At 32.4% G+C, this 26,926-nt stretch overlaps 1 protein-coding gene across 2 annotated transcripts; it reads right to left on the bottom strand.

Moving 5' to 3' along the window:
- Positions 1-392: 392 nt before the first annotated feature.
- On the bottom strand, positions 393-26,926 carry LOC111619016 (E3 ubiquitin-protein ligase RNF25-like). 2 transcript variants are annotated; one of them, XM_023360646.1, is made up of 9 exons: positions 26,799-26,926; positions 19,138-19,209; positions 16,457-16,559; positions 12,289-12,356; positions 7,200-7,269; positions 3,875-4,084; positions 3,501-3,716; positions 657-1,434; positions 393-542 (listed from the first exon to the last, which is right to left on the bottom strand). In XM_023360646.1, exons 1-8 carry the CDS (start codon positions 26,819-26,821, stop codon positions 700-702), a joined length of 1,497 nt encoding a protein of 498 aa, XP_023216414.1. In that variant the 5' UTR covers positions 26,822-26,926; the 3' UTR covers positions 393-542; positions 657-699. The 2 variants fall into 2 exon arrangements, with proteins under 2 accessions (XP_023216414.1, XP_023216413.1); XM_023360645.1 differs by having other exon boundaries at positions 393-1,434.

Here is a 26,926-nt window from a genome sequence, read left to right as displayed (position 1 = left end):
TCGATTCGATAGTTTTCGTATATACAGTCCGATTGGTTGTAGTTTCGAAGCTGTAATTGGCCGTAGCTCGCCGACTGCTCCGACACGACTACAAAATATTTAACTTTTTAAATCTGTCCGACTGCTGTTGCCGCGGCAACACGACTCGGAGTCGGATCAGTCGGCCATAGTGTGAAATAGCCCTAACCCCCGGAGTTGAGTTTAAAGTTTGCGTTGCTACGGCATTTTGGAATGTGCCAGTCAACTGTAAATAAAATGGCCTCCCGAAACGAATTAAATTCAAAGTACGAGGCACCGCTGCACTGTATTTAAAAGAAAATCGTACCGCGCCGCGCATAGAAATTTGGCATCGATATAATGCCGAGTGTTTATTACTTTTAAATCAGTAACACTTCTCGCCACCGGCAATAATTTCCGTTTATTTTCATAGTTTAATTGGAATGACATTTCAAACGCCCGATCCATGAATATTCCTTCTATTACGTTAATTCCGACTGTCGTAAAGTTCTTCCAAATTTCTACAGCTCCATTTTCCAAACGACCTTAATATATAAATATATATACATACGCAATAAATTTATTCCTTCCCTAATTTATAAACCGTCAAGACCGAAAAAGTGCGACAGACTTAAACAAAATTCTAACTGGGAATTTACCAGACTTTATCCTCGCCGCGTAGACGGTAACAGTAAATCGCTGTCAGCTGCGCGCCTCCACGTCTTCCGACTCCCTGGGATTCCTCTTGGAATTATAACGAAGGTTACTTTTGTTCCTGTAATAACTTTTAGTATACTGATAGGTTCTGGAATAGTCGCGCCCGTCTCCGCGTACCACGTCGACCGGACCGTCCGTCTCTCCGTTTTCTGCCGAGGTTAGGGTGGGTGCTCCGACCTGGCTACTGGAGGATTCCCTACCTCCCCTATTACTCGACCTTCTACTTTGATTACCTTTACGACAGGAGCCGCCGCCGTAAGTTTCTTTCCTATTCCTTTTCTCTGTGTATCTGCGAAATCTACTGTCGTTTTCCGATTCTCCGGACACTCGCCGGGAATGAAAGTCCCTTCTGTCCGCGCGTGACGTTTGAAAGGAGTTGCGTCTTCTAACCGGACGACACTCGTCGGGATCTTCGACGTTGTCGGTGTCGCTGCCGACTTTGAAACGGTTCTTACATTCCAGCGAACTGTTTGAGCTTTCGTCTCTGGAAAACGAAGAATTACTTTCGGTTCCGTTAGTCTCTTCCTTTCTGTGTCTCTCGGATTGTCTGGAGTTTCTGCATCGACGATATCTTCTGTAAGGACTCGGATAATTGCCGCCGTCGTCTAATATTTTAAACTCTGGCTTTGCTTCCCTCTCTTTCCCCTCTTCCGACCAGCCCGTAACACTTTTAATTTCGCTAGTCGAAGCGCCTTCTGCCGTAAAACTTACGTCCGGCGTCTGCAAAAATACATTATATTTGTTAATAATAAACTTTTTCTCGTCCTCTCGACTTTTAAAATACCACAAAATGCATTTAGTTACGCTTTCGTGCCCAGTTGTACCACACCAAATAATATAGTGTAAATAATACATTTTTAAAGTGTTTCTGAAGCATACGTTGTAATTTCTTACCTGCTGGTACATACACTATCTGGCCAAAAGTATCCGGACACCCAGTAGTACAAACTCGGAGAGTCGTGAGGCATATATTAATATGATGTTGGTTCTCCTTTTGCATCGATGACAGCCTGTACTGTACACGTCTGGGGAGACTTTCCACTAATTTTTGATAGGTGGCCATTGGAATTGACTTCCAGGCGTCCATCAGGGCTAAAGTGAGTGCTGGCAGTGAGGATGGTCGATGTGGCTGACTACGTAATCTGCGTCCTAATTCGTCCCAAAGGTGTTCTATGGGATTTAGATCGGGGCTCTGAGAAGGCCAGTCCAGTTTTTGAACACCCATTTCGTCAAACCATGCCTGCGCAAGTCTTGATGTGTGAATGGAGTAGTTATCTTGCTGGAAGAGAAATGGGCCTTCCCCAAAATATTTCCATAGAGTTGGGAGAGTAGCATTGTCCAGAATATCCACATACATCTAAGAATTCATGTTTCCAACCACAGGAACTAAGGGACCCAGACCAAACCATGAAAAGCACCCCACACCATGATGCTGCCATCACCAAACTTTACGGTCGGCACAATACAGTCACGTAAAAAGTGCTCGCCGGACATCCGCCAAACCCAGACACGTCCGTCGGACTGCCAGATTGTAAAGCGAGATTCGTCACTCCAAAGAACACTTTTCCACGTGCCCACAGTCCAATGACGTTGAGCTTTGCACCATTGCAATCGACGCTTCGCATTCTGGGGAGTGATGTTCGGCTTGTGAGCGGCTGCACGACCACGGAATCCCAGGTTTTTTAATTCTCGACAAATAGTCCTGGTGCTAATACTAATGCCTGATGACCTTTGGAACTCCCGAGTGATTTCAACCAACGAGGACGTGCGACTTTGTTTCACTATCCTTTTCAGGGTTGTACGGCTGCGTTCACTCATTTTCTTCGGCCTGCCACATCGTTTTTTTCCACTTTCACTGCCTTGACATTTCCACTTCACAATTACATCACTCACAGTGGATTATGATTCTGTACATTGTTTGAAGTTTCACAAACCGATTTCCCACAAAGGTGGCATCCCACTATAATGACACAATCAAACTCACTAAACTCTTTTGACTTAAACTCTTTTGACTTACTCGTTGTCTCACAAATGCATAAATATGACCTGACAAAACACTACCAACACTTTCATACGTTTCAGTTATGCATCAATGACCTTCACCTGCCAGATCCACTTTTCTTTAGGGGTGTGCGGATACTTTTGGCCAGATAGTGTATATGTACCATCCTCCCTTCCCACCCCATTAACTAAATTTAATTTCAGATCAAAATTTATATTTATAGTGACGAAAGGGTTAAAGTTAAAATTAATTGTGATATTGTAAGTTTTTTTAGTAAAAATAAATAGATTTGCAAGACGAGATTGTTGGGATTCCACGAATTTTGAGTAATTAAACACGATAATTTTTTAATACATTAACAAGGGAGGATTTACTGGTGTCGGTATTACATTAGTGGCCAAAGGGATGTCGATGCATTACGTACCAATAATAAGTATTTTTTCACTATTGCTCGTATTAGTTTCAAATGAGCTTTTAACGTCCGTTTTAACGTTCGAAATACTTCCGATGCAATATTTCTTACGTGCCGAAGCACGCGGAAACGGAGCCACCAGAAATTAGCTATTTTGTGATATTTGTATTGTTTTTCTAATTCGTTCTTACCAAACAAAACTTAATAAACATATTTAAAATATTTCCCTTCTGTAAAAAATATCTTAGGCATGTTTCAAAATTTTAAATAATAAATTATCACGACAGTAACGTTTGTAATTCACAGTCAATTTAAAATAATAATTTTATGTTTTTTCAATAAAAATTGCAAAATTATCAAAAAGTTACTCACATTTGATATTTCAAGGAGGTATTTATTTCTCTCTGCTTCAATATCTATAATACCACCCTTCTTCTTCTGTACATTATATAGCCTCTGCATTTTTCTCTGTAAGGCTCTCACTTCTGCAGAAATTTTTATCTTATCTTTTTCACTTTCCAAGGGAGGAGGATAGTTTTTGTCTCCGGGAGAAAACGATATCGGAAGACGACAAACTGGACAGACGACCTGGATTTTTAAAGTAAAATAAAAGTTCCCGAACTTTATCAATATTGTAATAGAATCAAAACTATTTTATTTATTTATCACACTCGTATATTGTTTTTGTAAAATTAAATAACTATAAAACAAATTAAATTTTAAAAAGACTAATTAAATTTAACAACCTTAGGAATATCTTCTGTCTGGTGTGAAGATACGCTTTCCATTTCTTTAAAAGATTCTCCAACGTGTAGGACGTATCGGGCAAGACAGTGAGAATGAAAATAATGAAAGCATTCTGTTTTAATTAAGTCGTCGCCTTCTGCAAAACCATAAAGACAAATTGCACACTGACAACTGGGAGTATTTGCTTTGGTCAAGATTTCTTTAGCAGTCTAAAAGTTGAAAAAATACCAATAATTTTGTGTTTAAATTATATATTTGAAAGTTTTTTGTAATATTGTAGCAACTCTATCAAGAACATTTATATGTTTCTCAATAGCAATTCTAAAAAAATATTACTCTTAGATTTTCTTCCTATTAGTCCATAATCTTCATAAAATATATTTTTTTAATGCATATTCTAGAAGGAAATATTTTAAAATAGAAAAACAAACTCTACTGTTATTAAGGAAACTGAAAATCGGAATTTATTAAACATTTCTGTCTCACTATTTGGTCGACAAAAGTTTGCTATAACAAAGAGAAGACAGTCTTTCTCACCAATGAAACTTAAAGTTGCTGCAGAGCTCCATCCATTGTTAGTAAATTTAGAGAAAGGGAGAAAAGGTCGATGAATGTACAAATAAAAACAAACATGTATGATAAGATGTAAAATAAAACAAAATTACACAAAACTGTTATAATAAACTTATGTTACCAAAGGTTTCCTTTCTGTTGTTTTTTTTGGCAGAAACATTTTTCCAATTTCTAAACAACAAATAATAATAATCATCAAAACAAAATTTTATCGACTTAAATAATTACTTCTCACAAGGGGGTATTAAGTCAGCAAAATTTGACTTAAGTGTGTTTCGTGCATAATTATTAATTTCACTTTACGATAAAAAACCAAAAGAAACTCGACGATCCTTAAATTTACTTAATACAAAAACTTCGATATCTTACGTAGCATTACCTTTATGTGATGAAAACGAATTTTTATAAACAACAATAATTTTAGGTACTATGCAACAATAAAAACTGTATTAATTAAAAAATACTTAATCTAATATCCTTTAAATATTATCCTGAATTTTTCGAGCCTCAACTGTATTATTAAACGATCTCGGTTTTCAATTTAACTCCTTTCCAATTCCAAAGCTAATCAGAATAATTTTGCAGAATGTATGGTACACATTATATTCAATTTCAATATAAAACAAAAACCAGTTTTATTTAAAAGATCTTTTATGCAAGTTAACCAATTTCTTTCTCAGAACATTTAAAGTGTGAAGAAAGAAAAGAATGTAGATATTTTTATTTTTTTTTTAATATATTGTTTGTTTGTTTTCTGAAAATTTTCAAAAAAACATAATATTATGTTATTACATTATGGACTTTCCTAAGGTCATTCATTCTTTCACTCCGAAACTTTGTTTAATTGTGTTGATTGCCAATAGTGAACTTCCTAATTCCAAATAAATTAAGTACCACGTACAGGTTGATGTAATTAATTTGTGCAAGTTCTGAAGAAATTGACACACTCAAACAAAAACTTGTAACCGAGTCACAAAGACTCAAATAGTAAAAACCCAAACTCTATAAAACAAAAATCATTCATACACAATAAGATACTTTTCTACAGACCACTACATATTAAACCCATCACAAAATCAAATCAAATGTGAGTTTTTTTTTTCTGTTGCCATGCCACTTTATTGATCTGCTCTCTGTTCCAATCAATCACACAAAAATGAACCAAGCAGGATCAAAGAGATAAAAGACATGCGTGAGACACCATCCAACTAATCATGCCCTGTGTTGAAATAAACATAAACAACATTCAACAAGCAGTACAAAACACAATTTGCAGACAACATTCACAATTTCTGTTATAAGAAATTTATACTCTTGCACCAGGAATTAACAACAATCCATACAAGATGGATTGTTGATTGTTTTAGGAGGAAACATATACATAAAATCCAAAAATGATAATACTGAAGATCCTATACAATACAAACCAATCACATGCCTTATTACACTTTACAAAACACTCACTTCATGCATCACAAACGAAATTTACCATCACATTCTCAGAGAGTAACAGAAAGACTGTCAAAGAAACCATGGGATGCAAAGTACACTTACGCATAGATTCAGTTAGTCACAACACACACAAACACAGAAGCCTACATGTAGCATATATAAATTACAGGAAGGCAATCAATATCATCCCACACTCATGATTATTGTATATACTATATCTAAACATCCAACATATGAAATATAGAAACATCCAACAAAAAATGTAATGTGTGTACATTACATTTTTAGAATGCATAATGCAATATTAGAAAACAACACTACACCTCAGACTTCACGACGCACATTAAAATAAAACAAATACACACAGAACAAGGCATTTTCCGGGAGATTTCTTAAGTCCACTCTAGTTTTATCTGGCCTTAAATCCCATTATCCAATAGATTATACAACACAAAATACAGATGCAACACATCAAACACAAGATATTATCTATGTACATAAATAATAAATCTATGCATTCACACAAGCATAACTAACAAGTAAATCACATATCAGAAGTGAAACACATTTATTCCATTGACACGCATGAAATTTGACCTAGACAAATTCAAAACACCTCATATCCAAAAAAGAAATCCTAAAAAAAGATAATTTTGAATATAAAAAAATGGAGAAACCATTGAATTCCTTGAAGAAGATCAAGTCTACAAATGTTTGGGAGTCCAACAGGCCAAACTCAAAGAACACACAAATAAGAATACAACAGCAAATTAAAGCCAATGAAAAAAACATATTTAAATCAAGCAACACGCATTTTATATGTAATGTTTTAAAATATTTCATTCTGAATTTAAAATTTATTGTTTTTTTACTCTCTTTCATTCTGAAAACACTTAGAGAGCCTTTTTAATTAATCATATCCTCACGTCTTCAGCAAGGCCAAATGAATCCAGGATGGACAGATTACCCATGCAAACTCCTGAGATTCCTGATCCAGATCAGCAGACCGACACCTTTACAGCTTTGGCCATCAATTTATTAGTTTATATTTTTATCTTCTTTAATCAAAAATTGCATTTTCCTAAGAAAGCTCAATCATAATATAAAAATAGAAAGGAAAATATAGTTATTTTACTTAAGCATTATATTATAACCAACCAAAAAGCAAAGAAATATAGTGTAAAAATCCTAATCTGTAGAGATTCAAAGTCACAAATTATTCAATACACTTTAATGATGAAAAAAATTTATTTTTATCATAATCAAATTAATTCATATAAAGTTGAAAATGATTCTTACCTCAATTAATTCAAATAGCATCGGAGTGCCTTTCCTTTCTGCAGCAAGGCTACTAAGTGAATTGTGAATACTAAAAGAAAAAAGATGAAATAATTTCAAATGTTTATATCCAATAAATGAAATATTCTAAATCAAGGATAAAAACATTTAGTTTTACATTCATTTAATATTAGCAATGTGAATTAGTTTTCAAGGTTTTTCAACAGGAGGCTAGTTGTAAATTTTAGCAGCCAAATTTGAATTATATTTATTGTTTGTTAAAGTTCTCACTTTTATGTTTAATGTTCAGTAAGTTAAGATTGGGATTTTTATAAGTATTCAAATGGAACTTCCAAAAGAGCATTTTCCACATGTTACTTTACTTTTTCACAAGAAAAAAAAACAGCTGCAGATAGTCACTGGATAGCCAGAACTAGGGTTTCTAACTATCCAGGCTCTTTTTTTAACCCTGGAAATCCCACAAATTTATTAAAGTTCACATTTTTCTTATTTTCTGTTAAGGTTGAAATTTTGAAAATAGAAAGTATAATTAACTCAAACTCTCATAATACATTTGTATTTATTCATTTTAAGCCTGCTTATTAGTTTTTTAAATTTTGCTTGTTATGGTATGTCACAGATTGTCAATAATCAACATTTATTTGTGGGAGGACTCTGAAAATTCTTTACTTGTCTTAATTTTTAACCATGCCCAGTAGCTTCGATAACTGCATTAAGCCAGGTTGTACAAATTGGGTAAGGATACAAACGAGTATGAAGTTTTTCTTCATAAACCCGATTAAACATTAAGGTCAAACAAATTGCCGAATTATCGGGATATAAGAAGGTTAATTAAATGATATTAGACAAATTAAATTGTATCTAATCATCATAATATATATAATTTATTTATTAAAAGTCCAATAATTCAGCAGTTCATTTGTCTTTAATTGTCCACATGTCACACTTTCTTTACATTGTGAATTTGAGTTGTAACACAAGGTTTTTCCTGTAATCCCCATTAACCATATATAACATATATATACTATGTTATAATTTAAAATTTATTTTGTTCATATCCAATTCCTTCAATTAAGAATATCAGAATCATTTGTTTGGAAATATTTCATATAGGATTTGAAACAAGAATTTAAAGCCTTGTAAAGAATGTAAAAAGCAAATGAAGTATAAAGGTTGGTCAACAAGTAATCTATCAGACATCTGTGTAACAAGCATAATATTGACAAAATTGTCTGTCACTAGTACTAAGCACACAGCCAAGGAAGCTGGATCAACTAGTAGCAAGCAACCAGCCTCTCAACAAACCTTAGCATCACCTTTTTATTAATAAAGAAATGTGTGAAAAATAGTAACAAAACTTGCAAATTTACTTGGGTCTCTATCAACTCTATTACAAAGTGAGTTCATCAGAAAGTCATTGATAGACAGAGGATACACTTTATCAAAAAATCCATAACATCTAATGGATCTCATCTATTTGCATTACAAACAAATAAAAGAACAATTATGTACCAAAACTGGTAGCTAAATAAATGCAGGATAAAGGTTTAGTGTATCCTTGGATGAATCCACTTCACTAAACAATCACCAATATTTAAATATACATAAACATACACAAAAGTGAGGAACATTTTGGAACTTAGGAATGGTGAAAATTTCTAATGTTCTACCTACAAAAACTGCTGTCCAAGTAATCAAAGAAAAGTTGGAGAAATTTCACATATCTTTAAAAAAACACATGGTGTCTTGTGTACTGATGGTGCAGCTGTAATGCTGAAATTTGGAAGACTAACTGAATGTAAGCATCAATTGTTTTTATGCACAATTCACTTAACAGTATGTGCTGTTTTGTACCAAAAGCTAATCACTTCACTAGCAGTCCCTCTTTCTGAAGAAATTCAAACTGAAGATGAAGAGTGCAATGACAAAATAGAAGATGATGAAGATTTTAATTAATATTGATCTTGAAAGTGTTTTGTGTGAGCATTTTGCTGAAGGTCCTTTCAATAAAGATATTTTATTTCAATTCCATGATACTATAGGTAAGAAAATCGTCTCCTCTGAAATTATCAATAAGTTTAGAAAAATAGCAAAATTTTTGCAAATCACCTTTAAAGAATAACATCTTACAAGAATATATTCAACAGAAACATGGAAAATATTTGCACTTATTTCTGGATTCCAAAATCAAATGGAATAGTCTTTTAGCCATGCTAAAGCAATTTATTAAAATAAGGTTATCCATATTGAAAGCAATCAAAGACTGGAATAAAGATTGTGCAACAGAGGATTGACTTTACTTTCATCGAAAGGCAATTTTTCTTTTATTGTGAATGAGTTAAATCAACTAAACACAAATTTTTAAAAAAGATTAAAGTAGTCTTTTATTCGACACATAACAGAGAGAAGAAATGAGAAACTAACTGGCCTCATACATAACTCAACAGTGGAAATAATTATGAAAAATTTACAACTTTCACAAGTGACAGATGTTTGCCAGCCCTACCAATCAAGTCTATGTTAATTTTATCATCAAAACAGATGATGTAACATCTTTTGGAGTACCTGCTGATTCTAGTTCCAGTGATACAGATGAAGTACCAGCTCATCTGCAATTACTTTAATAGCGGCATCAAGCTTTTCAGCTAAAGCAGCCGAGGTAAACAAATCAAGAATACTAGACAGTAAAAGTGGTACTGCAATGCATCTTGAAAACAAACTAGAAACACATAACATCTGTCTTCTTTAAATGCATTAAAGACTATTCCTATTCCACCCACATCAATTGAATGGGAAAGGGCATTTTTAATAGCAGGTCTTTTCATTACTAAAATAAGAACCACATTGAGTGATTGGAGTATTGACCATCTTTGCTTTTTAAAATCTTACAAAACATTGTTGTAAATTTTTATATTATGTTTTATTTAAAAAACAAAAATTATCTTCTAAGTTAGAAGTTTGATCCAAGTTCAATTTTTTCTTTAGATTTTCAACTCAATTCAAAGGCTTTTTTTTTGTTGTAAGCAGTTTCCAACAAACTTTAATAAATTTTTTCTATTGCGAAAATTTCTACATAATTCAAAGGTAATTTTTAATACATATTTTACACAGCATTATTTTGGAGATTGTAGGTTGTATTAAATTACTTAAAACATGAAAAATAATCATATTGATTTCAAGATTTATTTTATATCTTAGAAATAATTAATTATATCCTGAGAAACAGATTACTTTTTTCTCAAAATCCCAAGACAAGCAAAGGACCGGGAAATGAGAAACCCTAGTCAAAACTTACAGACAGTCTCTCCATCAATTAAAACTGCTTTAGATGGTTTCAGAGTGGCAATTTTGATGTTAGTGATAAAACATGCTGGGAATAGCCAAAAGAATTTGAAGATGCTGAATTGCAAGCTTTATTGGACAAAGATGCACATCAAACCACATCAGAACTAGCCAAAGCATTGAACAACAGTCACCAAACATTTACCTGCTATGGAAAAAATTCTGAAGGAAGGAAAATGGATGCTACACAAACTGTTTGAGTATTATTGTGAAGTAATTGAACATTTGCATCTCCTTGCTTCCCAGACAAAAAAAAGCCTTTTTCATGTCAGATTGTGTGATTGATGAAAAATGGATTTATTTAGATAATCCCAAATGCAAAAGTTTATGGTACGTCTTTGCCAACTGTCAACATCGACACTAAAATGCTCGAGGTTATGCAAAGTATTTGATGAGATGATGATGATGATGTAGTAGTAGTAGTAGTAGTATACTTCCAAGTGTTAAAACCAAACGACACTGTTACAGGGAAATATCATTGACAACAGCTGTACAGTGTAAAGCATGCAGTGAACAAAAAACATCAGCTGCAAATAAATGATACAAAGTGATCCTTTTACATGATGTTGAGCCACATGTTGCTTCTGCAGTGAAACAAACTTTGTTGGGGCTCAAATGAGAAGTCTTTCCACATCCTGTGTATTCTCTGGACTCGGCTCCATCGGACCACCATCTTTTCCGTTTGATGCAACACGTGCTTGAAGATCAGCGATTTGTCGATTTTGATAAAGTGAAAAATTCATTGATGAATGGATTGCTTCAAAAGATGAATTATTTTATTACTGTGATATTCATCTCGTGTCAGTAAAATGGGAAAATATTTTGACTAATGTAAGTTGTTTCATCTTTTTGGTAATAAATATATTTTTTGGCTAAAATTACCCTCAAAATTAATTCACACCCCCTAATATAAAAACAATTCTTAAATTGTAAAAAATCTGAAAGTAATTTCCTAAAATTTTCAACTAAATAAACTTTAGTATATAACATTTTAATATAGATGAGTAAAGAATCAAGATAGCTTATATCAAAAGTGAGAATTTTTGCTGCTTATTGAGTAAAAGTTCAGTAAGGATCATGCAAATTATATATTAACAAACAAATAGTTAAATAAATTTCGTCTGTGTTCATTTTTAACATATCAGTAAGTTGAATGAGATGAATAGTTAACATTCAAATACAGTAGAGCGTCGTTTATCCGAATCAATTGGGGACTGGGGTTGTTCGGAAAATCAATATTTTGGATAACCAATTATGTACGAAAAAATATATTAACCTATCCCACGTTGAATTTTCGTCAATGTTAAGCCTAATGAAGACTATTGTATCGTTACAAATTATTTTTTTATTTTGTACAAACAAAATAAATATATTGAAAAATATAAAAACAACAAAAAATTATACTTCAGGAGTTAATTTAGTATCAAAAACGTAATATTTGAGTAGCCCAAGATATAGCCAAAGATTGCAGTGCCACAGCACTGGCGAAAATTTAAATTTGCCGACTGGAATTCTTTCAGATAATTGACTTTTGGATAAATGATGCTCTACTGTATGTAAGTAATAAAATTACAAACACAGATGTACAAATAATATTTAAAACATTGAATACAGAAATATTCAATATCAAAGTTATTTGTTAAAAGTCAAAGCAAATACTTAATACAGATTTTTATTAATTGATTATATCACAAAAATTTGAATAAATTGTTAACGCAAAAATGTTTGCTAAATTAAACAAAAATACCTCTCAATTTCTTCATCTGATAATCCTCTGGTGTTTTGAATTAAAACTTCTGGCACGTAATGTGGATACTACATTCAAAATATAAAGAAAGTGATTTTAACAGAAAACTTTAAGATATCAATTGTTATAAATTCATGCAACTGTACTTGACACATGCACGCACACTGATCAAATTTTACATAGTTGTAATTAAGTAAAATTTAATAATTTAGAATGGCAATGAGAGCAATAATAAGTCAAAATTTAATTTTAAAAAATATTAAACAGTTCTGTAATTATAATTCTTAAGTCCTTCAGTGAAATACTGTTTATGGACCCATCTCATAACATTGTATTTGGTCTCTGATAGTCTCAAATAGCTGTATTTGGTCTCTGATACTCTCATAGCAGTTGCATTATTCACTATAAAATTTTTTCTGCCAGAACAGTTCACTTAATTTACATCTTATTAGAAAAGAAATATAAATTTTTAGAACAATAAAATTTAAAATACAGGTATACCTCGCCTTACGTCGGTAATTGGTTCCAGGAGAACGACGTAAGTCGAATTTACTTGTCTCCGAATCTACTTGCCACTAGGCTAAACTATAAATTACCAATTCCTGTTCTGTATTTTATTTATTAATGCATTTTTAATAATATATGGTTAATAAGGATCTATTTTAAGCTTATAAACAAATAAATTTTAGTTTTTAATATAGTACAGAAAAAAGTAATTTAAATTTACGAATGCATGTACTGCAAATACAGTATATACTTGTAAATGTATATATTATAATATGATTTTATGTGCTTTAAACATTTTTCTAGTGATATTACGACTTCAATATTTGTGGCGGACAGACGTAAAGTCGAATAAAATGACTTAAACTTGATTTTTATTTTTCCATATACTTTTTTGACAAACGACATATAATCGAGAATGACGTAACTCGAAACGACGTAAGTCGAGGTATACCTGTATTTAAATCTTAAAAGCAAATCTTTAAAATAAATTATTTTATTATATAAAAATTTTCTATTGTTTTATACATATAACAACAGCATTAAGAATATTAACATTTGACAAGAATCAAACAAACAGGGTTGTGCATGTGTACGTCTTGGCAGAAAAAGTAAATTAGTCAAAAAGTACAAATGCAATTGAATAATAAGTGGATTATAAAATACAATTTTCAAAACATTTATCTTCAGACAAATTCTGTAGGCATTCATAAAATTGACCAATAATACAAATTCTGATCTCTGAACACTATCAAAATTCCTTTTGTTGCATCTCTGATAAGCTCCTGAAGAATCTGCAAGTTCATTGGAGAAACATTTAGTTGTCCCCACATTGCAAAGTCAAAGGGATTTAAATCACAGACCACTCACTAAATAAAATTTATAAATTATTGTTCTAAATCGTTTTATGTAAAAATAAATTTCTTGAAAAACAAACTTCTTTTCCTTTGCTTTCAAATATATAATTTTATACCTTAATTGTTTTATATTCTATGCATTTTTTTAAGTAATAAAATACTCTATTTTAACTTTGAAAAGAAAAAAAAAATCAAACTAATAAGAAGACAATTTAGTTAAATTTCAATATATAGAAGAAACTCGATTATCCAAAACAGTTAAAAAACACAAAAAAGTGTAGCATTACCTTATACATACAAAGTCAAGTGGAGTGTAGTGTTGTATATACTACAAAATATAAAACACAGCATACAAACTCTCATGTAACTGGAAATGACTACATCTGTTGATTGTAGTGCTTCAAAATTATGTCTTATACATTAAATTATATTAGATTTTGAGTAAATTCATTTACTTTCAAATACAGATTGCATTCTAGTATTTAGTGTTATGAAACTTTAAATGCATAATGCTTGATGTACTGTACCAAAAGCTCAAATGATTTTCTGAATTATCCAAAATTTATCTGGAAGACACCTGACCCAATCAAGTTTGGATAATTAAGTTTCCACATTATTTTAAAAAGTAGAAACTCTAAGATCACCACTAATATATATAACAAGCTGCTTTTATTTAGATATTTAATGCTAATCTATACTGATTATTGTACAGTGGTACCTCGGGATACGAACGCCCCAGCATACGAAATTTTCAGGATACGACATGAAATTCGAACATATTTTTGCTCCACGGTACGAACAAAAACTCACCATGCGACGTTACATTAGTTTGCAGTGCCATTTTTTATTCACTTCTGTTCGTTGGTCTCAGTCCGCACGTTTGCTTTGTCGTGGAAGGATCTCCCTCGATAAAGGAAATCTTGAGATATTATCAGAAAGCGACTGATTTTATTGAAAAGAAACATCCCAAAAAGGTTCACACTGGCTGTGTTGCTGCTCGGAGTAACAACATTTTCCTAAGTCATTTTAGAAACATTTTAAAAAGTAGGCAAAGCCAAACCTCTTTGGATAGATATTTTACAGAGCAACCTCTATCCAGTGAAAGTGCTGGTGGAGGTGAAGGAAAGAAAGCAAAAAGCAGTGAATAAACATTTAAATACAGGTAACCCCCATATAACACGGCACTTCTATAGCACGGATTCACTCTAACACGGTTCGAGAATTAGTACCACCCCCGTATAACACAGTAGTGTTATAGCACAGATTCGAGAATTGGGTAAAACCTGACACGGTTCGAGAATTGGGTAAAACCCTCGTACAACATGAAATGTAATAAATTTTTACATACTTAAGTAATAATAGTTTACGAAAATTATTATTTTCGTGAACTATTAGTACTTAAGTATGTAAATTTTCTTTTCTCGCCTTCTGTCGATACACGTGGTCCTTCTCGAAACTTGTTTTATGTTGCCAGATCGCGACGCTTCTGCTTCTGATGTTGCCAAATGTTTTTCCCTTATTCCATACTTGCTTTATTCTTCATAAGTGCTTAGCATCATATGAGGAAATTTATAGAGACCTTTTAACTAGAAGCAAGCAATCTAAAATTACATACATTTTGCAAAAGGTAAAGCATGGATCTGAAGATAATGCAGAAAAATGCTCAGAGGATAAGGATAACTAGCTGTTTTCTTTTTCGCAAGTTATCCTCGGTTAACAGTGCTTTTAGTGATAACGAAGAAAACATTATTTAATTTATATTAATATGTATCACTTAAATATCTTTATTAAAATTTTATTATCTTAAGTATGAAAATATAACAGCATGTTTTTTAATTTTTGGAACCTAACCCTCCTTTTCATACTAGTTCTTTGTTTCGCATAACATGGCAATTTTTTGGAACGTAACTACCGTGTTATACGGGGGTTACCTGTATATATATATATATAAAACAACACAAATTTTTTTTATCTTTCCTAAGTTATTTTTAAGTTATTGTTACATTATCTTATGTAAGTTAAGTTTTATTATTATTTCCCTTCTCCTTCGCTACCAGTTTACACCTCCACCGTCGTCTATCCTCAAAGTGCAAATAAAACTACATTTTTTTTTTTTTATCAATTATTATTCTATTATGGTTATTTATGCATTTACAACTACAAAACACATTTTCAGTGTTTTCCTTACTAAAGTATTTTTTTCCAATGTACTACTTAGCTTTACTTTGAGTGTGTTTTTCGTGTTGGAATGAATTATTTGGTTTTACATGTAATCGTATGGGGAAAAATGATTCACCTTACGACATTTTCATGATACGATCTCAGTTTCAGAACGGATTAATTTCGTATCCTGAGGTACCACTGTATATGGTTATTTGAATTAATGAAAAATTCAGATTCAAAAAGTTATATACAGTAAAGCACCAATTATATGGACACTGATTATCCAAACTGCCTTCTAACTTCATTAAAACAATAAATAGGCATATATGTTTAGGTACTGTATATGCATAGAAAGTAATTATTTCATAAAATTTGCATATAATTACATATATAGCAGGGCATTTGGATAGGAAAAAAAAAACAATTTTAAGCAAAACTCTGTCTGTCCAGATATTCCATTTATCTGGACAGCACATGGTCTCTGATAATTTTAGTGATGAGAGATAAGCATGGTACAAAGAATTTATCAAGACTTTTAATGATGTTTACACAAGCAAAAAGTTGTTAAACAGATCATAATTGTATACAGATAACCCAATATTAGAAACATTTTTCTTCGTAACTATTAATTTTTGATGACATACCTGTAAATGAAGTTTTAATACCAACAATAACTTCACATATTGCTCAGTGACATTATCTGCTGTTGCTGGATAGAGCTGAACTTTGATGGAATCTGGTCTGTCTCTGAAATGGATTTATTATTTGTCAATCATAATATAATCAACAAATAAAACCAATAAAGAATAATAAATAAAAAAAATGAAGTAATAAATGAAAAACAATATTTATTTTGATACATATCTTTCATTTATAACATTAATATATTTTAATAACTGTTATAATAATGGATTAAACTTATTTAATACTAATGCACAATTAATATTGGTAGCATTGTTGAATTTTTTTTATTTTATCAAAACAACAATTAATCAAGGTTCATCATCCAAATGCATATAGAAATAAAACTTTAAAAGTAAATTTTATATAAATTTATGACTTTCAAATTTAGATTTTGTCTGGAAATACATTTCAAATCTAACTTTACATGTATTATTACTCCATCTTTAGATATTAAAGTAAGTACTGCTTAATGTACGAGGCATGTTCAGAAAGTAAGTGTACTAGATTTTTATATTTTTTTAGAAAAAGTGTATTTGAAAAAATTACAGGATATTGTTGATACACTTATTGACTATTTTTCCACATAATCGCCATTCCGTTCAATGCATGTGATGAGCCGTGGCACAAACTTCTTTATGCCCTCCTCGAAGAACTCTCCCACCAGCATTTCTTTGAGAGTGTTCTGGAGAGTTGTGGAAACATCGCAGAAATTTCATCCACTGTCAATCAGCAGTCTTCACAAATGGTTTCCTCAGTTTTTTGCACCAACTCCTTAGTCAAATTGGAAGGTCTTCCACTCTTCTGTTCGTCATGAACATTTGTTCTGCCTTAATTAGGAGGGCTCATACACACTCGTTGTTGCAGATAGCTCTCCAGGCAGAGCTAGAACGCATTGAGCATATAGCCAAGGAACATTGCTACAGTATGATCTGTAGATGGCACAGATGCAAATTGATCCACAGATGGCACAGATGCCAAGAAGTATACCCTGCCCAAACAGCAGACGAGGTTCTGCCTATTATCCCTACCTTAAATCATTATACAATGGGATAGCTAAGATAAGAATATTCGCATCGCATACCGAAGATATGCTACAATTTTTGACATTTTGTGGAACGGAAAAGACAACCCCAACAAAGAAAAACTCCCTGGGGTGTACACCATCCCAATCATGGACCATAGATGCGATAGAAGCCTGGTCTACGTAGGATCCACCAAGCGCTCCCTAGAAGTGAGAATTAAAGAGCATGCGGTGAATATTCGGCACCAGAGGACCTCCACCGCTCTCGCCACCTGTGCCTCTGACCCGGAAGTAGAATCAATGTTCAATCAAGCGAGGGTCATCCACACTACTCAACATGTACACCATCTTAGATGGCTAGAAGCTATTTACATCTGGGGCCATATTCTGGTCACTATCTCTGGTCTCTCATCTCTCACAACCTGGTCGCTGATTGGTTAATCATTTGGATTAGCCAATCAGCGACCGGCTTGCGAGAGACGAGAGACCAGAGACAGTGACCAGAATAAGGCCCCTGCATGGCTACACTTAAGGACGGTAATTGCATTAACAATAAAGATGAAATCACTATCTACGGCCTGGCAGGTGCTCTTGGATAAGAACTTGCATTAACTACTACAGATAATACGGCAAATGCCCAAGTGATGTTATCGACATCCACGCAATTGAGTTCCAACTGGTGTTCCAATTCAATTTAATTAGAGTCGCGTTTGTTCAGAAGTTGTATGTTACCTGAAGAACTTGTGAGTTCAAAAACACTTGTAACAGTTGATTTAGTAAAAGATGCACACTGGTAACAGGCTCACTGGTACATTACTTTGATTTAATCAGGTGTAGTAATATTGTATTTAAAAAATTTAATTCAAATACAGTAGAACCCCTGTAATCCGTCACCTTTGGGACTGGGGGTATGGTCGGAACGCAAAAAAGGTCGGATTATCAGGAAAAGTAAAATAAACAACCTTCCCCATTAAATAAAAAATTAGCAGTGCTACAAAGACTAGAGTCTTTGTAGCACTGCTAATTTTTTATTTAATGAAAGAGTAACGTGTTTGCATTTCACTTCTGACATGTTGAAAACACACACAAAACTGTACACGTACACACAATGTAAAACATATACTGTAACAAACACAGAAGAACGCGACGGGCGGTGAGTCACCGACGAGTCAGGACAAGTTTCTCGACTCCAACGACGGTCGGATTAACCGGAACGACGGACTAGCCGAGGGCGGACTAGAGGGGTTCTACTGTACTTTCAAATATAGTAAATACATATAATGAAAATACTTTAATATGTATAAAGATACACGACCATTGAAACCCGATACCTTAAGCTAATACATCTACAACAGCCATAAATGATTGTGCTATATTTTAGATATATAATTAGAAATGAATGGCGCCTAATGCCGCACTCTAGTGCCAAATTCATTTCTAATTTATAATTATATATCCAAAATATAGCCCAATCATTTACAGCTGTTGCAGATGTATTACTTTAATATGATTTCACTAATATAACATTTTCATTATTCTTGCATATTTATGAAATATAATGCTGTACACAAATATTTTTAAAAAATTCAATTTATCTACTTTATTTAAATATATACTCACTGTTCATTGTAATTAACCTCCAGTTCATGAATATAAATTGATTTCAATGCTTCAATTTCAGTTTCCAAAGAACTAGAGGGAAAAAAAATCTTAAATATAACATTTAGAAATTTAAAAAATCTAACAAACAAACATTCTGACATGAAAATAAAAATGGCAATATGTATGTTACCATTAAATTAAACAGAGTAAAATATATTGATATGCAAATTTTTACAACTTGAGAAGAATTACATCATGAGAAAAAATGGTATGAAGCATGTCATACTTACGAGTTCTGCAAGTTGCAGATACATTTATTTGGAAGTGCACTCGTGTGTTGAGTTACAATCTGAATGAGTATTGATTACAAGTGTGAGGTAGCCGAACTTCCTATATCAAAATTAGGCCTTAATATTGTCCAAGTTACATAACAATTGTTGTTCGTAGCTACCTGAGAGTGTCTCCCGTTACATTTTCTCTAAGGCAACACGACGCTTTCTCGTGATCTATTAACCTCTGGACGGCCGATATCGTCTGTGGATATCGCTAGAGACGGCCGAGAAAAGTCAGTTGTCATCAATCCCTCTGATCAGGAAAGTCATAACCGATCCCTTCCGGAATATCGTTGGCCAGAGAGAAACGAATCCCTCCAAATAATCAAGATCAGTGACTATCTGGATGCACTTTATTTTGATATCACCCAACACTGTGCCAGTTGACCTCTATTGGATACCAGTTTCAAACAAATTATCAAGGGAACAAGCTTCATCAATCAAAGAGAGCTCCATCAGGATATCCTCTTACACCACAAGGTATTTATTCAACTCGCACCCACTATGTGAACTCTCTCTCTCTCAGCAAAAAAATCTGGAAATTCTGTATCTTCTCAACTTTTTTGATTATTAATTGTTAATTGGAGTCTGAGCCACTCTCATATGTTGTCTCTTGATCGGTTGACATTATGAATCTGCCCATCTGCTCATGGAGCCGCTCGTGCGATGTTCATAACCACCGTCTCGGCTTCCGTGTTCCACGAAACACAGTGGTGTCCATCCTGACAGGGCACTAAAGAGGTGCCAACCCTTAGGTCACAGAAAATAACATTGCTGTTTTTTACTGCAAGTGTGTGCATTATCAAAGTGCATAAAGGATTAAGATAAATTTATTAAATGTTGCATGAAATGTTGCAACTGGTAGCAAAATTTGAAAAAGCTGTAAAATTTCTACTGTTATACGTATGAAAATGGAACTATCAATAATGCAACAATATCCCAAAACTAGACTTGCTGGCATTTCAATAGTTCCATTCAATGATTCAAGCACTCACATCTGTATAGACGGATATTAGGTGGATGGATAACAACTAAAAAAAATGATAAACATTTTCAGAACACAGCTGATTATTATTTCAAAAATTTGAAAAGATATTGTACTAAATGTGTAAAATCAATAGTTCTTAATTAAATGTGAATGCCATACCCAAAGCTTATGCTTCACACACTTTCTCACACATCATATTTCATACTAAACATATTTTAATGATTGCAATACTAAGTTACAAACCCAATTTCAGAAAAATCTTTAATTTTTTTCTCTTCCAAACACACTTATCAATTCTCCCACATTTCAATATTCTTTTACAACTAATTCAGAAAATAATACTGCTGAAGTAGCAAAAATTTTCAGTTGTCTCCCTATTTCTCTGATGTAATAGTAAAGTGAAGAAAATTTAGATATCATATTATCAGTTAACAAATCTATCAGTATATCTTTTTTATTTTTTTATATTATCAAAATAATTATTTAACTGTTTAATTATTTATTGCGTTATGTAGATTCAGTGCTAAAACAATATCAAATGATCTGAAAATTTTTAACTTCCTAACACACGAGATTGAAATTTAAATCATCTTAATTCAAACCAAATAACCAGAGCAAAAAATGTTTTCTTTAGTGCTAACGTTTTCAATGCCCCTTCTGGGCTCTTCTTCAGGCATTTACTTAAATCTGTTGCAAGCTGGTCTTTATACTTTTGAAGTTCTTTAGAAGGCATTCGATTTTGTATTCCAAAAGTGCACACATTCCAATTTATTCAAAGATCATATACTACTACTATGAGATTTGAAATGTGAACTGATTTTTAATTTAAAACATTATAAACATAAATAAAATGAAATATTATTGTTAATATATATAAATAAAATGAAATAAAGTAGAAAAATGTAATAAATGCATACAAAATATGCTTAGTTCTTGGCTGGAGACTAACAATACTACCAAATGGTCGGAAGAATTACATTTTGTACAACTGATGAAAAATCGAATGCATCACACTGGTATAAACTGCAGTCCCTATGAGGTAATGTTTGGAACAAGGTTAAAAGTTGGACTAAAGAATTTTATACCCAACAAGTCGTTAATACAGAGGAAGATCTAGAGACTCTTTTTAAAACTATCAATGAAGTAAGTCAAAGTTGTTGAAACTGCAAAAGATCAGGTACCGTCCAAGAAAACATTATAAAAATGATTATTTGATAATGCCACCCTCACTAAGCAATGTAACTGATGAAGTTCAAAGATCTACATTCTCTTCACATGAAAAAGATCTAACAATGCTGATTTCCAAAAACCAAGATGATGTTAGTATTACAGAGTTGGTGAATGACAAAGAAAAAATCCAAAACAATTGATTCAAAAATAGAAGAAAAAATAAGAAGTGTGTCAAGGACAAGGAAACCAAACAAAAAAAATTATAACCATATAAAAAAACTTTTTATATGGTTACAATGGAATTAACAAGTCAGTTAATGATGGATTAAGCCTTTATGACTAAAACAGTTATTAGTTATTCCAAAACATTCTTTGTTGATAAATTGTTAAAATTCCAATTGCAATGCTGAAAACTATTGTATAAGAAGTTTTTACAGACAGTATCAAGTACACAAGAATTCAATCAGGTCACAATTTGGCCATACAGGCTTAATTTTTTGTGAATTAATAATACCTTATTATTCTTAATTTCATAAAAATTTATTGTTTCTCACTAAATTCAGTTGTAGCAGAGAACAAAAACTTGAAAATGTCAGTAAATCCATATTAAAATCTTAATTTGATAACAATGTGCATTTAATCAATGCCGTTATGATTGTTTTTAAAATTATGATTAGATAGACCTATATTACGTTATAGAAAACTAAATATATCCTATATACATCATCCAGAAAGGCCAAAAATAAATTTCTTCTGCAATTACAAAATAGTGTGTAACACGTATTTTCAAAGAATATGCTCGGCCCGTTTAGACCCCGAGTGCAAGTTACTCAAGCGCTACCCTGGTGGCAAATATTTACATAACACATAGGAGTTTGCTAAAGAATGCATATGCATTGTATCTGAGACATTTCGAAAATCATACCTAGCACAGTAAATCACTTATTGTTTTTTTAATTTGTATCTGAGTTATAATGTCAAAAATGAGAAAATCAAATGTAAATTGTTCTGTGTTTGGAAATTATCTATTAAGGTTACATTACCTCAATCATTTAAAGAAAATTATTCCAAAACAAGAGTAATCATTGACTGTACAAAAATAAAAACTGAGAAGCCATCATCAGTTCAACATCAAATTCAGTTTCATTACTACTATAAAATATTTAATTGGAATTGCCTCATAACCAAATCAAAAGCAGTTTAGTGGTAATGAAACAGACAAAACATACAAAATTGCTCGTGTAAGAATTCATGTTGAGAAAGCCATTGGTAGAATTAAAATTTTTGAAATATTGAACTGCAGATTATCCATTTCACTTCTTTCACATGTAGATAAAATAATGTTTGTTTGTTCAGTATTAGTAAATTTGCAGTCTCCAATTATAAATGAGTGAATTTTTTTTTTATTGTGAACATAAACTATTTACTTAAATACTATTTACAATTGCAGGTAAATAATAACTAAAGTAGAACATTTGCATCTTCTCTAATAGTGAACAAATGAATGTCTCATCTTTTTCCACTTTAAGAATTACATTTTGTATATCACTATAGATAAATAAATAAGAAAATTGAATATTTGTTACATATAAAGCTAACTGGATTTGGTGTATTTGCTAATTGGTGTATAATACATTCTATTCTCTTTTAAATAAAGTTTAGAATTTTTAAACTCTAAATATTTTACAAATACAGTGGAACCTCGGTATACAATCTTAATCCATTCCTGATGTTTGGACTTATACCAAACCAACCTTTCCCATAAGAAGTAATGTAAAATTACAGGAACTGCTCTACTTTCAGCACTGGGGTGAAATTAACGTTACACTATCTGGAACTTGTTACCAGTGCTCTACGCGTATATATAGTATATCGCTTGACAAACGTTTTCGAGCGATCTGTTCACTCTTCTTCAGGTCGATTGAAAACTCCCTGGTCGGAGTGTATATTTTTCGTTTGGATTGGGTGTCAGATTGGACTGGGTGGGCCGTTTCTGGCATTTGTCAAGCGATATACGTATATATAGTATATCGCTTGACAAACGCCACTGGTAACAGATTCCAGATAGTGTAACGTTAGTAATGTAAAAACGATTAATCTGTTCTCATGTAAAAAAAAAAAAAATGGCTGGCTTTAAACACCTCGCTATCCTGGCTAGTTCCTGGTTGATTCTTCATGAGATCAGCATGTATCTTTTTAACTTTCTTGCAAATAATTGCTTCTGTTGCTACTAGGTTTGCCTTATGTTTCGCACATTTCAAGTGATTTTTAATGTCAGTTCTGATACGCTGTTGCCAGCACACTGTTTTTCAGTTATCAAAAGCAAAAGCAATTTCTCACATGATCTAATATTCTTGGTCTCTGTTTAGAAATTGATTTAACCCCTTTCGCAACGTTAGCAGATTTTATAATGTCTTCATTTTTCACGATTGTCGATATCGTCGTTCTCGGAATGCGGTATGCAGCAGTTAAATCTCGAACACGCATACCGCTTTCATATTTCTTAACAATCTCTTTTTTCAGTTCCATTGTGATTCTAGTCAATTTTTTAGTTTTCTGTTGCTTTTCATTTGCCTTTTTGAAATTCATCATTAATAAAACTAATTAAATTTTGCTTACAAATTAAAATCAGAAGAAATTTAACGAAGTTATAAACCGTGGCACCGCGAACGTTTAGTCTGGCCTACTACACCAATAGTGCTACTTGTTCATAGATGGCATGTATAATTGAATTAAATTAAGTCGTATACCGAGCAAAATTTGTTTTGTCCAAACAGAACATATTCCGAATTGGGCGTATTCTAAAGTAGACATATACCGAGGTACCACTGTACTTCATTTGTCTTGAAATCAACATTTTTTTCATCTTTATATGTGTAAGGGCATTTAATTTCGAGTAAGCTTATTTTATCTCCTTTTTTGCATATACCATCAGGGCTTGCACAAATCCAGGGAGCTTCATTACAAATGATAACTCCTGCATCAATTATTCTATTATTATTTTAAGCAAAAATGAATTTTTTGCAATTTTCTCCAATTTAATTCCATAATCAGTTGCAATTGTTCCTTTGAATGTATTATTTAAAAATCTAAAAACCAATTTTTCAGAATTGCATTTTCTTGTTTTTATAGAATGAGCCATATAGCTGCTTAATCTGTATCATACGTAAATGAACCAGTATGGACATGTGCATTGTTTTCTTGTGAGATAAGCTATTTGAGTCATTTTTGGAATTATGATAATCATATTATAAAATTTTAAAATTTTTCTGAAATGATAGAACTAAAAAAACTTAATCCATTTAAAAATGTTATCTTTGTAGGTAGTTTTTAAACAATTTTATAACAATTATTCATATGTTTACTTTCAAATAATGGGTGCAATTAAAGATTTTAAATATAATTCCTCACATTGTTCACGAACTGTGTTGATTAAATCAGATAGCAGCACTTGACATTGTGCATCTTCGTCGAATTCAGCTCTCAACATTTAAGAAAGAGCACACAATTAATATGTTTTATTCTTTGATATAATAAAAATGTTGATGCTTTTGATGATAACGATGCTGGTATTTTTATCCTTTTTGGAATTACACAATTACTAAAGTGACATATATCTGATACGTGTATCTTCTAATGTTGTGGAATTCCCTATTGTTTTCCACCGGTAAACAATATATTTATAATTATTTAATGCAAAAATCATTGTTACTACATGTTTGCACTGACCATGGATACCTCCCTTGCACATACACATTGCCATTTTAACTATTTTTCTATTTGATGGTAACTGAAAATTAATTTGTATTAAAAATAACTTGCATTTGTATTAAAACATGTATGAAATATTTTTATAAAAGAAAAATTCAACAGTATATAGCTTAATAAAAGCAGAGATATACAATTATGTTTCGTTGTCATGCAACTCATCCCGTTTGTTTATTGCAGAGATGTAATGCCGACATATAAAATTATCTAAAAGTGCAAATTAACAATTTAAATGTGAAAAAAAATGCCTTAACACAAATATAATATGATTTTTCATTAATTTTCATTTGGAGTAGGCAAGTAGGCTATAACTGTACTGTACTTCCTCCATTGTTTTTAATTTCTTTAATTGCAGCTATATGTTTAGCCTTTGCAAGTAAAATTCCTTTCTTCCATCTCGAAGGTGTAAAACATTAGTTAGTACGGACTGGTTGAAAACCACATGTTAAAATTATATCGGGCATTATTTACTAAAAGAGAAAAATTACACTCCAGTTAATGAAAGTTCTGTTTTTTAGTGTATATTTTATTAAAACAGTTAAAATTTGGTAGGTTGAAATTGAAAATTTTTACTTGATTTTCTGTACCAAGAAACCCTTTCTTTTTTTCTTTCTTCGGTAAGGGTTCATACGTGTTATATAAACGTTTGCCACCCGGGTGGCGCGCGAGTAACTCGCCCTCGGGGTCTGCCCGTTTACCTTCAACCGACGGGCATTTCCGTAGACAAAGGCAAACTAACGCAAGACAAACCCCACAAAAGACGAGACTCGTATCGTCCCAAAAAGGCCTTTACTCCCCGGCCAAAAAAATTCACCCCACCGCGGGATTTTCCTCGACACGTTCGAGCTCCGGTTCGGTCAAATCGCCCGGCAGCACATTACCACGTTACTCTATATTTGACGGATCGTTCGTAATCCCCACAGAGGACGGTTATCGACTCTCGTAGATATTCCAAATTTTAGAACGGTCAAGACCGACCGCAACACGTTCAGCCGAATAAATTGAAAAAAAAAAAAAAGGTACCCGCAAGCCCTTCCGGAGGTCGAAAGACAGTGCGTTAAACATATTCTTTAAAACATACATAGCACATTGTGCGAAATAAATTTCTTTGATTTGTATGGATCTTTTGTATATTAAAGGGTTTCATATACAATACAATTAATCAGGTGGTGATATAATTTTAGTTTTTGACATCTAGCATTTTCCTTTAGTATCTTTAATTAAACCTTTAACACAGGTTAAAGATCAGAGTAAAAACCTTAACTGGTTCTTCGTTAGTCATTTTAATTAGGAATTTAAAAAAAGCAGCAATGATTTCAAATCGATTCGATTCTAAAATTGAGATTAAATCCATTATCTTGTGAAACATGCGAGTTAAAAAACCTTTTTTAAAACGAATTTAGATTAATTTTAATACAAACCTCTCTTCTTCTTCGGATAACATCGTATCTGATCGATATTATAAAAAAATAAGTAAATAACGTTCCTTCGGCAACAGCTGCAAAATGTAAAATAGCAGATCGCACGAGTGTTTTCTAGCCACCTAGCG

Source organism: Centruroides sculpturatus, unplaced genomic scaffold (genome assembly GCF_000671375.1).
Source record: "Centruroides sculpturatus isolate CEXI.00-Female unplaced genomic scaffold, Cexi_2.0 scaffold234, whole genome shotgun sequence".
Lineage (NCBI taxonomy): Eukaryota > Metazoa > Arthropoda > Arachnida > Scorpiones > Buthidae > Centruroides > Centruroides sculpturatus.
The sequence above is the reverse complement of the archived record's forward strand: the minus strand, read 5'-3'. Positions and strand labels throughout refer to the sequence as shown.